We start from the raw sequence: 12,719 nt of genomic DNA, 5'->3' as shown, positions 1-12,719 counted from the left end.
CCCTCTTTCTCCACTTCTACCTTCCCCTACAGCCACCATATTGCACATTTTTCCACAATTACTTTACATGTGCACAGGCACAGTCTGCTTTTGGGAAGAGTGGCTGTACCTGGACACAGATACGCAGCTTGGCACTGATACCTGCACCTCTGTCTAATAGGTATGGATGCAAGTTTGTTTCAGATGCCAAGGACCACTGAGATGTGAGCTTGAGCTTTATTGGAAAGAAAACCAGAGAAGCTAAACTGGAGCATTTGTTTTTAAACAAGAGAGTTTTGCAAAGATCTACAAGAAAAAATTCTCTTGCTTTGTTGCTGTTACAAATGCCATTGCTATGTTCCTAGTCAGGAGCAGCAGGGTGACCTCAGGAAAACCTTGCTGGAGTTTCTGAGGAGCTTTTTTCACGTATTGCCACTATACCAGTTGCCAGGGTGGCTGTAATAGGGAAAGGAAAATGACTGAACCCCCTGTGCCTGGTATTGAAGGGGCTTAGAGCAAACCCTGAACCTCCCCAGGCAGATGGTGCTTTAAAAAAAAAGTAAATAAGGCAGGCTGGGCTGATGCTAGAAGTGTGTTTCCATGGGAACAGGGAGGTAGGGATGCTGCCTCATACTTGACAGAATGGGAAGCAGGGTCAGGATTAGGATTAGGAAAAAAGTGGCCAGATTCCTGCTGCCATTCAGGGTGTCTTTTACACTCCTAAATACACAACAGAACTCTTTAAAGACTGCACTAACTCTGTATCTGCATCTCTGTGTAGACCTAATACAATTTAAAAGTTGTGTATGCTTGAAAGTAAGTGTGTGCATAGGAATATGTGAGAGCGTGTATAAGAGCACATTGTCTTTAGTGATCCATGAAAACTGATTGTATAAATAAGAAATGAATGTCTACCTCTCAGCTTAAGACAAGGAATGTGGTGGTCTCTGTCTTGAAGGGACGTTCTATGTGGTGTGGTGCTTATCCCATTCTAGCTCTCCTAGTTCTCTGAGAGGCAATGTTGAGATCACCAGACAGCAAAATCATACATTTAATATTGTACAGTAAAAACAATAAAATAGAGGATAATTATTTTAATGATTTTAAATTGTCAGTCTTCCACTGCCCCGGGAGAAGAAATCTAATTGATGTCTGATACACACTGATGATATTTACGTATTACGAGAATCAGAAAACAGTTTGTGTTAGCACAAGTATTTCAAAATACACTTCTTATTTCTTTTTAAATGTCTGAGATTAGGTTACCATTCATCAAGGTTTTCTTTAGTTGCAGTTCTCAGAAAAATCCCTATAAACCTTATCTTGTGTTTTTAGGCCTGCTGTTATTGCAGCAAATTTGAAACAACAAACAAAGAGCAAAACAAAAGGTAGAGAACAATAAAGACAAAATCCTAGAATGGAAGCAGAGTTAAACAATGTGGGTTTGTGATATATTTATATTTGAAAAATTGGCACTTTTTTCTTTGACTAATTTAGAACAATAAACAAGATTAAAAATCCCAACTTTCGAACCGAGATGAATTCAGAGCTAAATTAAGGGAACGTTGACAAGTAGATCCTGGAGTTTGCTTCACAGAATTTGTTGACAACTATCACAATCTGAAAACGTGGCCAGCAATGACTCCTCTCAAAAACCCCTTAGTAGTAGGGTTTCGCATACCTACTTTTCTAACACAGATACCTTTCTACACTTGCATAAATACACACAAATTACTTTGGCTCATCTTTCCAACACTCATAAATGGACATTTTAGGGGGGTTAGGCTTAAAAAAGCCTTGTGAAAAATTTTTCTTTCCTGTTTCTAGAAACTTCTATGCTTAACCTTAGGCCAAAGAGCATTTCTTTGAGCTAAGACTACTCACACAATGCAAGCTAGGCCTGCAGGTCTCTGCGGGACAGTTTGTTTTCTCCTTTGCATAAACAGAAAACCCGAGAGTATCACACAGTGCACTTTTTAAGCACACCTTGACGCCTGCTTCACTTCCTAAAGGTGGAAATCGCTGTCAGGCTCCGTGCTTGCCCTCGCCTTTGTCCTTACCAGGCCGCTCTCTGCCCTCCGCCACACGACGAGATGCCTACAGATGCTGGACACCAGCCCCAGGGATGCGTGTGAGGGGCTGGGCGGGCGAGCAGGGCACTTTCCCTGCGGAGGGGGCTGGAGGGCCTCAGGTGCTTCGTGCGGCGACATCAATTAACCAGGCGCTTAATGAAACAGCCGCACCCGGCAGCTTGCCGCTTGCATGGGTGGCTCGGTGCCCTCTAGCCGCTGCGGGGAGGGACGGACGGGCTGGTGTCGTCGTCCCCCCGCCTCTAGCCGGGGTGCTGTGCCATCCCCCCCGGTCGCAGCGCCGCCTGCGATGAGATGCTGGCGGCGGGGAGGCGACGGTGCGGGCATTTGCATGGGCTGAAGGCAAAGCGGCTTCGCCCGCCTGCTTTATTTTTAGCCGGCAGCTCAGGGCAGCGCAGCGCAGCTCCGCTCCGCCGGCGGGGCGGGCGGGGCGGCAGCCGAGGGAGGACCGAGCCGGCAGGGCGGGCGGACGGGCACCGGCGGAGAGAGGTTACCGCAGGGAGCCGCAGCCGGCCGGGCTGCAGAGCGCCGCCGGCCCCCGCCCCGGCGGCTGCGAGGCGCGGAAGGGCAGGCAGCGGCCTCCGGCGTCTTCGCTGCGGCTCCGGCTCACCTCGGGCTCTCTGCTCCCCCGCCGCAGGCGCGGCGCGCCGGGGCCCTGCAGATGGCCAGTCCCGGGCTGGAGCTGGGGGAGGTTCAGCCTCCTCCTGATCCCCCCCAGCCCGAGCTGGCCTTCACCGAGGCTCAGAAGTGGATCGAGGTAAGACGGCGGGATGGCCGGCGGCAGGGATACCCCGCGGGACCACCCGGTGCCCTTCCCTGCCCGCCTTATCGCGGAGACTGTGGGCATTTTATTCCCTGCCGAGCACCGTCCCGGCACCCCCACTTTGCTCGCTGAGGGGAAAGCGGCCGCGGGCGCTCGCGCCGCGGTTCAGCGCCCGCGCAGGATACGCGCCTTTGGGTCAGCCCCTACCACCTCCCCCCCGCGCATCTCTTCCAAACTTAATCTCCTAATCGCATTTCCCCTCTGCGCCCCCGGGGTTGGGATGGACGAACAGCGCGGCTGGAAACAGGACCCGCGCAGGTGCGCGGAGCCGCGGAGCGGGCGTGCGCTAGTCCCGTAGCGTGGCTCCTTGCTGGGGATCCCCCGGCCCCGCGCCCTTATAGCTTCCGTGGCCCGCAGGGGATGTCCGCGGCCGCGCAGCTACCGCTCCGCAGTGCGCGAAGAGGCGGTCGCGGGTGGAGGAAGCGCGTCCCGCGGGGAGCACCCCCTGTAGCCGCTTCTCCCATCGCTCGGCCGAGCCAAGGAGAGACACCCGGCCTCGCTCTGCAGGCAGGGCAAAACCCCAGACCTGCGTGCTGTTTGCTCGTGCGGCAAAATGCAAAGACAGGCAGGTGGCGGGTGACATTTAATAGTTAAATATTTTGGCATGTAACAATAGACGCACTTTAAATAGCTCTTCGTCTGACTGCCGGGTCAGAACACGCGTGAAGGTGGTATAAACCCAGATACCAGGGTAACAGCTCCCTGTCAGCTGCGGGCTTTGAATTTAATCTGCAGCTCTTAGTGAGCCTCGGTGGATTCTGTTTTCTGGCAGCGGTTAGGCAAATTATTGCTAAAATTGCTGTGCCTTTAAGATTCCCTGAAGCCCTGGGATTTTCAGAACTGTAATAGTTCACTCCAGTATCAGCTGGAAAGGTAATGCTGTGTAATGCTTCAGGGAACTGGCACTGACACGGTGAACTTGCTGGTATGGGACGAGGGACATACGAGCAGTAAGAAATGTGAAAAGAAGGGCTTTTGTGCCAAGGAAAGGTGAGTATGCACTCTGGAAGAGGGAAAGGGAAGTGCATATAAACTCCGGTTGTCCTGTGAAGATGAAAATGGTGCTTCCTATATCTCCTTCTTTGCAATAGAGGTCCAAGAGAGTGGCACATGACCCCATCATATGTATGGTACATGAAATACCTTGTGACCGTGAGTTCTGCTGACTGCTAATGAAGCCACGAAATCAATGGTGAAGCAGTTCTCTAGGTAATGAAGATGCCAGCAACCACTCCAGGCATGGTAACAATTAATGGGCTGCAAGCCTTCCTGTGTAAGAGCAGAAACTTGCGGGTCAGTTGGAAATTCCCCTCTTGGGCAGTGTATTCTGCAGTTTGCCATGACTGGAGGTCTTATGCCAGTTCCTGTGTGACCCAGGGCCTGGTGAGCAGAGCAGAAGGGCTTTCGACCCCTTGTGTCCTCCATGCAGGCCTGAGGGGCCCATGCGTACAAAGGGAGCTGCCTGTATCTTCTTGTGCTCCCTCCTCTCTTTTTTAATCCACTTGATACATGAATGACAAAACTGTAACTATTGCTGCTGTCCTCTTTCCTGAGGGAGGGTGTCAGGAGCCTGGGGTGCCATGGCTGTGTTGTGAGAGGGAAGTGTCTGCCTTTCCAGCAGTGCCCAGAGCTGATGCTTCTACTAAGAGAAAGGAAGAAGAAGCTGCCAGAGAAGCAAATGTGACTTAATTTGCCTAACACATTGTATTTCCTTTTAATCCCAGTTTGGCTTAAGCTCTGGAGCATGAGGGTTATTATCTCTTTGAAAAATCAGGTCACCATTCACTGTTCTAAATCTGGATGATTTGGACTGAATTATACTGAGCTTGACGTTAGTCCGAAGTTATTGAAAAGCAATATCAATCTTAAAAAGAAATAAAATCTAAAAATCAAGAAATATTATAGGTATCAACATTCAGTGTGCCAAGCCCTGCTAATTTGGGTGAAAACCAGAAATGGGGGTCATGCTGTGTCTGGCTACTAGACCCATCTGCTTCCGCTGGCTCTGTCATTGTCTCTCACCAGTTTATTCTTTGGTCTACAGACAGCAAATGTCCAGTGTGTTGTGTCTTCCAGCTCACTTCTGACCGTGTAAAATGGCATCTCAAACAAAAATAAAAGAAACCAGGGCTGGTGTACCTCCCTAGGATGGAGAAGACAGGCTAGTGAGGATGTTAGCGGTGTGAGACAGCTTCAGACCTGTCTTGGGCTGTAAAATATTGCTGCACAAGGAAATTAAAGTAGGAATGGACGGATTGAAAACTCTGAGCTTGCTGTGCATTTTATTGCTAACAATTAAGTTGTGTGACTTGCTAGTTGGATTCTCATCTGGTTTGAATCCTCACATGAGCACTGTCACCATCGTGTAGTGCTGACAGGAATCCACCATGTGGTCTGCAGTGCATTTCTTCTCTAGTGGGGCTGGAAAGGGAGGCTGTCCTCTTTTTACACATGGGGAGCCAAAACATGAAGTGGTTGAACGAACCTATAAATCTGCAAAGATGGAGGTACTTCCCTTCTTCTGGTCCAGAGATTTTAGAGATCTTGTCTTCGCTCCTTGGGTCTGTGACCTTTCACTAGAGCAGGTCTTCTGGGTGCCAGAAGTCTTTTTCCTCTGCCAGCATTAGTTTCATCTAGATCCTGCAGGATAGGAGAGTCCTAAGTTGTGCAGAAGTTTGGGTGGATCCCTGTAATAATCCTCTTGTCTCTCCCTGGAGCTCTGAACCAGCAGCACTAAGGTGTTCACCTGAGTTCATCTGACTCTTATTCAAACAGTGATAGATTTGGTGTCATCTGTATGTTGCAGAAGGTGAGATTTTGGAATTCTGTGGACTTTCTGCTTTGATCACCAGTCATTTTGGGTAGAAAAACAGAGGTCAGCTTTGCTTAATTTTGCATTAATATCAACTGTACATCCCTCTCTGTAACAGTAAACCAGTGGTGGCATTTTAGTTTAGCTTGGCATGTTCTACTTAAGTGAAGAATGCCCTCTTAATGATAAAATGAACCGTATTAGTTGCACTCGGAGGAATTAAAATAAAGGCACTGAACAAAAAAAAAGCCCCTATGAGAGAGCTACATCAGTCTGCATTATTAAAGGTGTGGTATTTCATTTCAGTTAAGGCATCTCAGTTTCACTGAAAGAATATATCAGCCTTGTAAAGTGTAGTGGGTTACAGCAGCAAAATAACCAGTCTAATTTAAACTAATGGCCTGTAATCTTAAAATGTCAAGGTTCCCTGTATATGTGTTTAAATTAGAATAACTGATGGTTGAAAGAACATCTGTATAAACATTTATTCTTGCTGTAAAGATTCATAAGAGGGTAGTACAGTAATAAAGTCACATTTAGTACTAGTGTAACTCCTAAGGGTATTGTTATCTCCTCATCACACCTCCTAGCCTTGCCTCATTAATATGCTCTCTCCTCATTGTTAAGACTTGGTTCAATTAGGGATGGCTTTTCCGTAGACTTACATTCCTTATAAACGTTGCCAGCTGATAAGAGTGCTTCCTTTATAGTTGGGCGGTAATAATAAACACGTGAAGTTTTTCTGTCCCCTATGATGAGTGCCTGACTTTGCCGTTGCCTTAGATGTGTGTAGGCTAAACCCCATCAAGTTCTAGTAAGTCTGCTACTTTTCCACTGTATATATTCCCCTTGAGGATTCTCTAGTTAAGGAGAAGTTTGCCAGCCAGAGGGGTTTGTTGTGTGTTTGTGGGTTATTTTTTCCTTCTAGTAAAACACTTACCTGTGTTAGACTTCTGAATTAAAGATTGAAGCACTGGTGCTGCTTCTAGGAGAAGCAGTGGGACCAAGTGTATTCCTTAGTGCTTCTGGATGTCATACCACATGGCAGAACTCTTCTGCAGCACTGTCTCTATGAAGAGAGTAATAGAGCCATAAAACCAGTTAAGTGATTCAGGCAAATAAACTTCATGTGACTGTCTTGTGGCAGGAGGCTGGAAACAGGGTTTCTTTAGGTTGTCTCTTGTTCCTAGTGATGAAGTGCCAGAGAGCTAAGCCTTGTGGATCTCACTGCAAACGCATAACTTAAAAGGAGACCATTGACAGAACCTTTTCTAATTGGTGAAGGGGCTTGTTTGGAGTATTTGCTGTAGGGGCCTGAAACTTGAGAAATACACAAGTTTGTTTATATGATCTTCAAAATATAGTATGAGGAACATCAGAGATAAAGCTCTTTTGATGAAAAGTATTGGGTAAGCTTAGTGATTCACTGAGTATATGAGTAACCCATGCCCCGCAGGAGAGTTTGTATTTCCAAATATGTTTGGACATCTACTCTTCCTTTGCTGTGAACCTGAATTTAAGATCCTTGAGTATGATCTAGTCCTCTGAACACTGATACAGTTCCTAAAACACTGATGCCTCTAGCCAGACTGGGACCTTGGGTGCCACTGCAGTCTTGCTGTTGTTTGGATAGGAATGGATTAAATCCAACAAACATTTTCTCCAGCAAGCAGTTCCAGAGAAGTCAGTCTGACTGCCTTAGGAGATGATTTGAATGCAACCACATAAGTGTAGAATGATGACTTAAAGACTGCATGGTTTTGTTAATTAAATATTGTAGGAAAGTGGTTGAATGAGTTGCTAAGTAGTGCCTACAGTTCAAATTTCTCAGTGTTTAGCCTTTCTTTTTTGCTCTTTTTCTTCTACTGGAAGTGTGTCTTACCTATATACTGAATGTACTGGGAATTAATTTATTAAAGTAAGCAAGGATAGGCTATAAGGAACCTATGCAAATGGATTAGACAAGTTGCCCGATTTGTGGACAAGCTAAAATTAGGCCAAAGGAATCCTTCCCACAGTGTCTGTAAGGCAACCCTGAGAAGACAAAAGGTGTGTGGCTGGCTTACGGTCCTAGATGGATGTGTGTGTAGAATAATACTACTGTGGTCATAGTGACTGGACATGGAGAGTTCTTCACTGCTATCTCTGTATCTCCTCCTGGGCAACATTTAGGGACTGCAGACAGGGCAGATGGGATGTTCTTCATTCTGGCTAAGTTAGTCATTCGGTGGAATGAAAACTGAATTGATTTACAGGAGGTGGAAGAACCTGCCCAAACTCTCTGACCCTGTCAGACTGCTGCCTTCTAGAAATTTTCTCCTTTCCCAGTTGCCTGGCAGCTGACCTTCTGTCTGGTGTACATGGACCCAGTTCCCTTGTCATAAGATCCGTTTAAGCCATGTTACAAGTAGCGCTTGGCACGGAGGTAAGAATAATCAGAACAACAATACTATTGATAAAGGGATAATGTCAGAAAATGCAGGACTGAGCTGTTAATTGTTTTAAAACTGAATTAATTTCTCCTTTCAGCACAAAAATTTTAAAATAGGTAAAAGATCTGCCCTTAACACAGGAGTCTGGAATGCCATTATGCAGTGGGTGGTGAAGATCAGTTAGCACAGCTATGTAACCTCATTGCACTTATTCAGCTAGTAATAACTGCATTCTTAATGTTTTAAATTTCTTTTAGTCCTCTGAAAAGGAAAGTGGAATCTTTCCCAAGTATGGAGGATAAATAGCAGGTCAATGCACCAGAGTCAGTTTCTACCTTCTAAAATTATTCTGGGAAATGTTGTTCGTGACCGGTTATAGAAATGGCATTATCTTTTGTTTGGAAAATCTACCAGTCTAGAATATTTTTGCCCACAGATGAATACTTCTGTGCATTGGTTCTCTGCAAACATCCCAACAAGAGCAGTTTTGGAGCAATATTACAGAAAAAGCAAGATTTATAGAGGTGAAGTTTTGACTTAAAAGGGCAGCTGCATAGGTTGAAGTTACGAACATTTTGGCATGCTGACCCTGAAGATCTAAGCTTTCCCACCTCCTCCTTCCAATATATCATTTGGAGAAGAAAGTACTGCCTTTCCTTGCCCTGCTCAGTACCTTAGATCACAATGACTACAACAGCCACTATGGCACCAATAACATAGCATCAAAATGGATAGCTGAAACTTCTCCCAGTTATGTTAATAGCTGTTTCAGGTGAAAGGGCTGTGTTTGTCCTTCAGGCAGCCTTGTAAGAATGTGAAGAACTCTAACACACCGCAGCTTAAAATGGGGGGAAAAAATACTGCCCCTTACTGCTTTTTGTCTTATAAACAGAATAAATGAACTCCCTGTACATGGGGCAGGGTGGGAAGCGACTGCTGGGCAGCAGCACTGCTGGAAAAGACCTGAGGGACCTGTGGGACAACAGGCTCAGCAGGAGGAGGTTAGCCCGTCATGGTGATTCTGGAGCCGGTAGACTGATGGAAGTGGTTGGTTGCTTCTGCTTGGCGCTTGCTAGGCCACACCTGATATACTGCATTTAGTTTTGGGGACCAGAGTGTGAGAGGGACATCCGTAAGCTGGAGGGAGCTGAGCAGAGAGCCGCCAAGCTGCTTGGGGCTGGAGGACTTGCCCTGAGGGAGAGGGTGATGGGGCTGGGCCTCTTCAGGAGAGGTTGCTTTGTGGAGACATGGCAGCAGCCCCGCAGTACCTGTGGGCAGGTTTTTGAGAAGGCTGAGCCAGGCGCTTCTGAGGTATGTGGCAGGAAGGCGAGATGCTTGTCCTAAACTAAAACAGGGGAGGTTGTGACTTGGCATAGGGGAAAGGTTCTTCTCTCCACAAGACCAGTTGAGCATTGATGCAGGTTGCCCAGAGGAGCGGGGAGACCACCATTGCTGGTGTCTTGTGCCTCCCTAGAGACAGTTGGAAACAGCCTAGTCAGACCTGAGAGCTGCTCTTGTGTGGAGCAGGAAGCTAGAGTAGAGGCCCTTTGAGGCCCTTACCAACCTGATTATTTTATGACTTCTTGACAGTGAGTGAACATCGCTTTAGTTTTATTTTATTTTTAAGTTTAGATTTAGTGCTATTTTATTTGTTAAATATGTTATTGTAGCGCTAAAGAGCCTATTTACATGAAGAAGATGCTTCTCTATACAAAGGCAAAACACCCATGGCTTATTGCAGGCATTTTCAGAGTACGCTACTGAGTTTCCTCTGTAGAAACTCCTCAAGGCAGTGTAAAACCTGTTTGCCTTCCAGTCTAACTATTTTTGATAAGCCTGTTTGATTTTGGAAAACTGTAAATGCGACTGATTTCCTTGGCTTGTTGAGAATTCTTTTATTTAATTCACTATGCACTGCTGTAAGTGACCAATAAGGAACTGAAATTATTTCTCTTGTCTTGCTTTTCAGATTTTAGGATGGTGATGTGCAAGCTTAATTCTTGAGAATTTAGGTACTAAAACCTTAGCAAGTTTTTTATTTGGGGTATTAGTTGGTTATAAGAATCCTCTACCTTGATAGTCACTCTGCTCGGTTCTAGTATAACTTGCTGCTGTTAACTAGTTTGTTGTTTTGGGGTGGGTTTTTTGTGTGTGTGTGTATATGTAGTGGTTATTGCTAGTAATCCTTCCCTTAGCAAACTGGCTAGTTCAACAATAATGATACAACATGCATCTGACGTTAAAATTGACTTAATACAGTCTAGCAACTTCTTGGTTGCTGTAGAAAGCAGAAAATCCATCTCATTTAAAGAGAAACCTCGTTTTGCTGGTTTCTGGTGTTCTGAGGCCTCATGTCTGGTGTCAAAGACAGCTTCATTTTGAAATCAACTTTGACAAGCTAAGATTTTGAAAAATAATATTGCTGTGGCTTCTTGGCTCTGGCACCACTGTCAGTGATTCACAGAGCACTTCACAGGCTAGGCAGCAGTGTGGTGGAGGCAGGGGAAGCCATTCTTTAATTCTGCTTTGTACGGCTGAATGAGTAACTTGGGGGAAATGCTCTTCATTAATCTTTCCTTCACAGAGTTTTCTCCATGATCCTGGCTCATGCTGGAAATAAGACAGGGATTTTCGCACTCTGTGATCGCACAGTGAGCTTCAGGAACAGCATGAAAGGAAAAAATTCTCTGTGATGTCTTCGCCCTATACTATCCCTGCCTCTGTCTGACTTTTCTGTGGGCTTCAGAAGAATCCCAGCCTGCCAGTTATCTACAAGCCGTAGCGGTAGCACATACCCTATGTTGTGCAGAAACCCAGGAGCCCTCATCCTGAGACTGTAAATATTGTTTGGTAGATCTTTGGTAGATATCAGTACAGTATTGCAATCATGAGCAATCAAATCTCTAGCTGGATTACAGCATCATTTAAAAGATAAAATAGGCTAGTACCTGCTTTGTGTTCCTCAGATCATACGTTGCTGTAATTCAGGTTTTTCTCGCCAGCAGCAAAGAGCTGAAATCTGCAAGAAGATTCATACATAAAAGTTTCCAAAATATATTTTAGATCTGATACATTCAACAAAGGTGCAGGTCATGGGCTTTAGCACACAGTACTAATAGCACTGAATCATGTGAAGTCCCTTACACAGGAAGGGACTCTTGGAGAAGTTGTGAACTGAAGAGGAAGAGAAGTGTATCTTCCAGGTTTGGAGCTTGCCATTTCCAGAGTATCAGGAAAAAAAAGCTCAGAATGTTTTTTGCACTAAAACCAGATGGCCAAGAAAATCAGATGAATTTGTACTTCAGGAGCAGGCCGCAGACTGGCACGGAGTTGTAACCTTTGCTTTGAGTTGAGAAGCAGAGTCTTGCTTTTGCGTAAGCAGAGGCTGGTGCCCATAAATAATGCTGGTTTCAAGTTGGAGTAGAATGGTTGCATGGCTACAGAGTGCAGGGAGCTGGAGTTAAAAATCTCTTTGTAGTGCTTTGCAAGCACTGTTTTCCATGAAGTGAACAGGGCTGCCTTATCTTCTGCTGTATCACAGCGGAAGATTGTGGCTCAGGTGGAATTTAGAGGTCTTGATACGTGTCTTGAAACAAATGAACTCCCAAATCCAAACCTATCACTTTAGTCTTCAATTGCCTGTAAGTATTCTAGGAAATTATGGAACTCGATGATTTAATTTCTTGAGTATCAGCAGTGCATGTTTTATACCTGATATGGGCGTATTGGACACTCCCTTCCAACACCCCCCAAAAGAACCCTGAAAATCCTTCATCCAAGTGTCTACTTTACTAATTTAGAAAAGTCTCAAAGAAGAGATTTTTCTTCAGTCTGCTGCCAGAGAAATGAAGCTCCAATCTCTGAGGAAAAGCAGCAAAATCTTCCCCCCATTTTTTGTGTAATTCATTGTTCGAAGTATTATTAACTGCTTGTCTTTGTTTAACATTTTTTCTTGTATTTTCCTTCTCCCTTTTCCAATTTAAAAAGGAACCATGGTTTGTTAGCTGAAGACTGCTATTTGGCAGCTAGCACTTTCTGACTGGCTTTGGGGAAGCGGAGGGAGGAATGAGGAGAAGCAGAAGTAACCACCCTGTCTCAGTCAGACTGGCGTGGGCAGGGATGCCCAGAGTGCCAGAGCGTTCAGCACTGGATCCCTTGGCTTTGTTTCTGTGTGATTGTTGTGATTCATTTCAGTGGGCTAACTCACATAGATTGTTGCAACAAAAACAGCTCTGGAAATTTTCTTTCAGTCCAGAAGCAGAACTGCTAAATGGGGGGGGGGGGGGGGGGACAACAACACAGCAACTAAGGAAGTGAGGGTTGTTTTGGGTTTGGTTTTTTCCTGTTTATCATTTTCCTGATTCCAACGAGTTGTTTTTTGAAGTTGTGGTTTTGAAAAAGCAAAGCCCTCATTTGGGAGCATGCGTGTGCAGTGTCTGTCTTCTGCCAGTGTTTAGATCGATTAAAGATAGCCAAGAAAATAAACTGTTCCCCAGAAAAAGTTCTGCTGGCAAGAAAAAGCAGGTGTCAGAATCAGTGAGTCATAAAGGTGACTTTATTTTAAGAAATTATATAAAAGCCCA

General features: G+C 45.4%; 1 protein-coding gene across 10 annotated transcripts in view; it reads left to right on the top strand.

The window, feature by feature from the left end:
* The first annotated feature begins 2,371 nt into the window (after nucleotides 1–2,371).
* LIMCH1 (LIM and calponin homology domains 1) overlaps nucleotides 2,372–12,719 on the top strand; it is a 182,299-nt gene continuing 171,951 nt past the window's right edge. For all 10 annotated transcript variants that reach the window (XM_065698296.1, XM_065698278.1, XM_065698286.1 and 7 more), the window contains exon 1: nucleotides 2,372–2,826. In XM_065698296.1, the coding sequence (XP_065554368.1) occupies nucleotides 2,731–2,826 (96 nt within the window). In that variant the 5' untranslated portion in view covers nucleotides 2,372–2,730. The remainder of the gene's footprint in view (nucleotides 2,827–12,719) is intronic.

The sequence above is a fragment of the Lathamus discolor genome, chromosome 1 (assembly GCF_037157495.1).
Source record: "Lathamus discolor isolate bLatDis1 chromosome 1, bLatDis1.hap1, whole genome shotgun sequence".
Classification (NCBI taxonomy): domain Eukaryota; kingdom Metazoa; phylum Chordata; class Aves; order Psittaciformes; family Psittacidae; genus Lathamus; species Lathamus discolor.
Note: the sequence above shows the minus strand (reverse complement) of the source record. Positions and strands in the feature narration are given on the sequence as shown.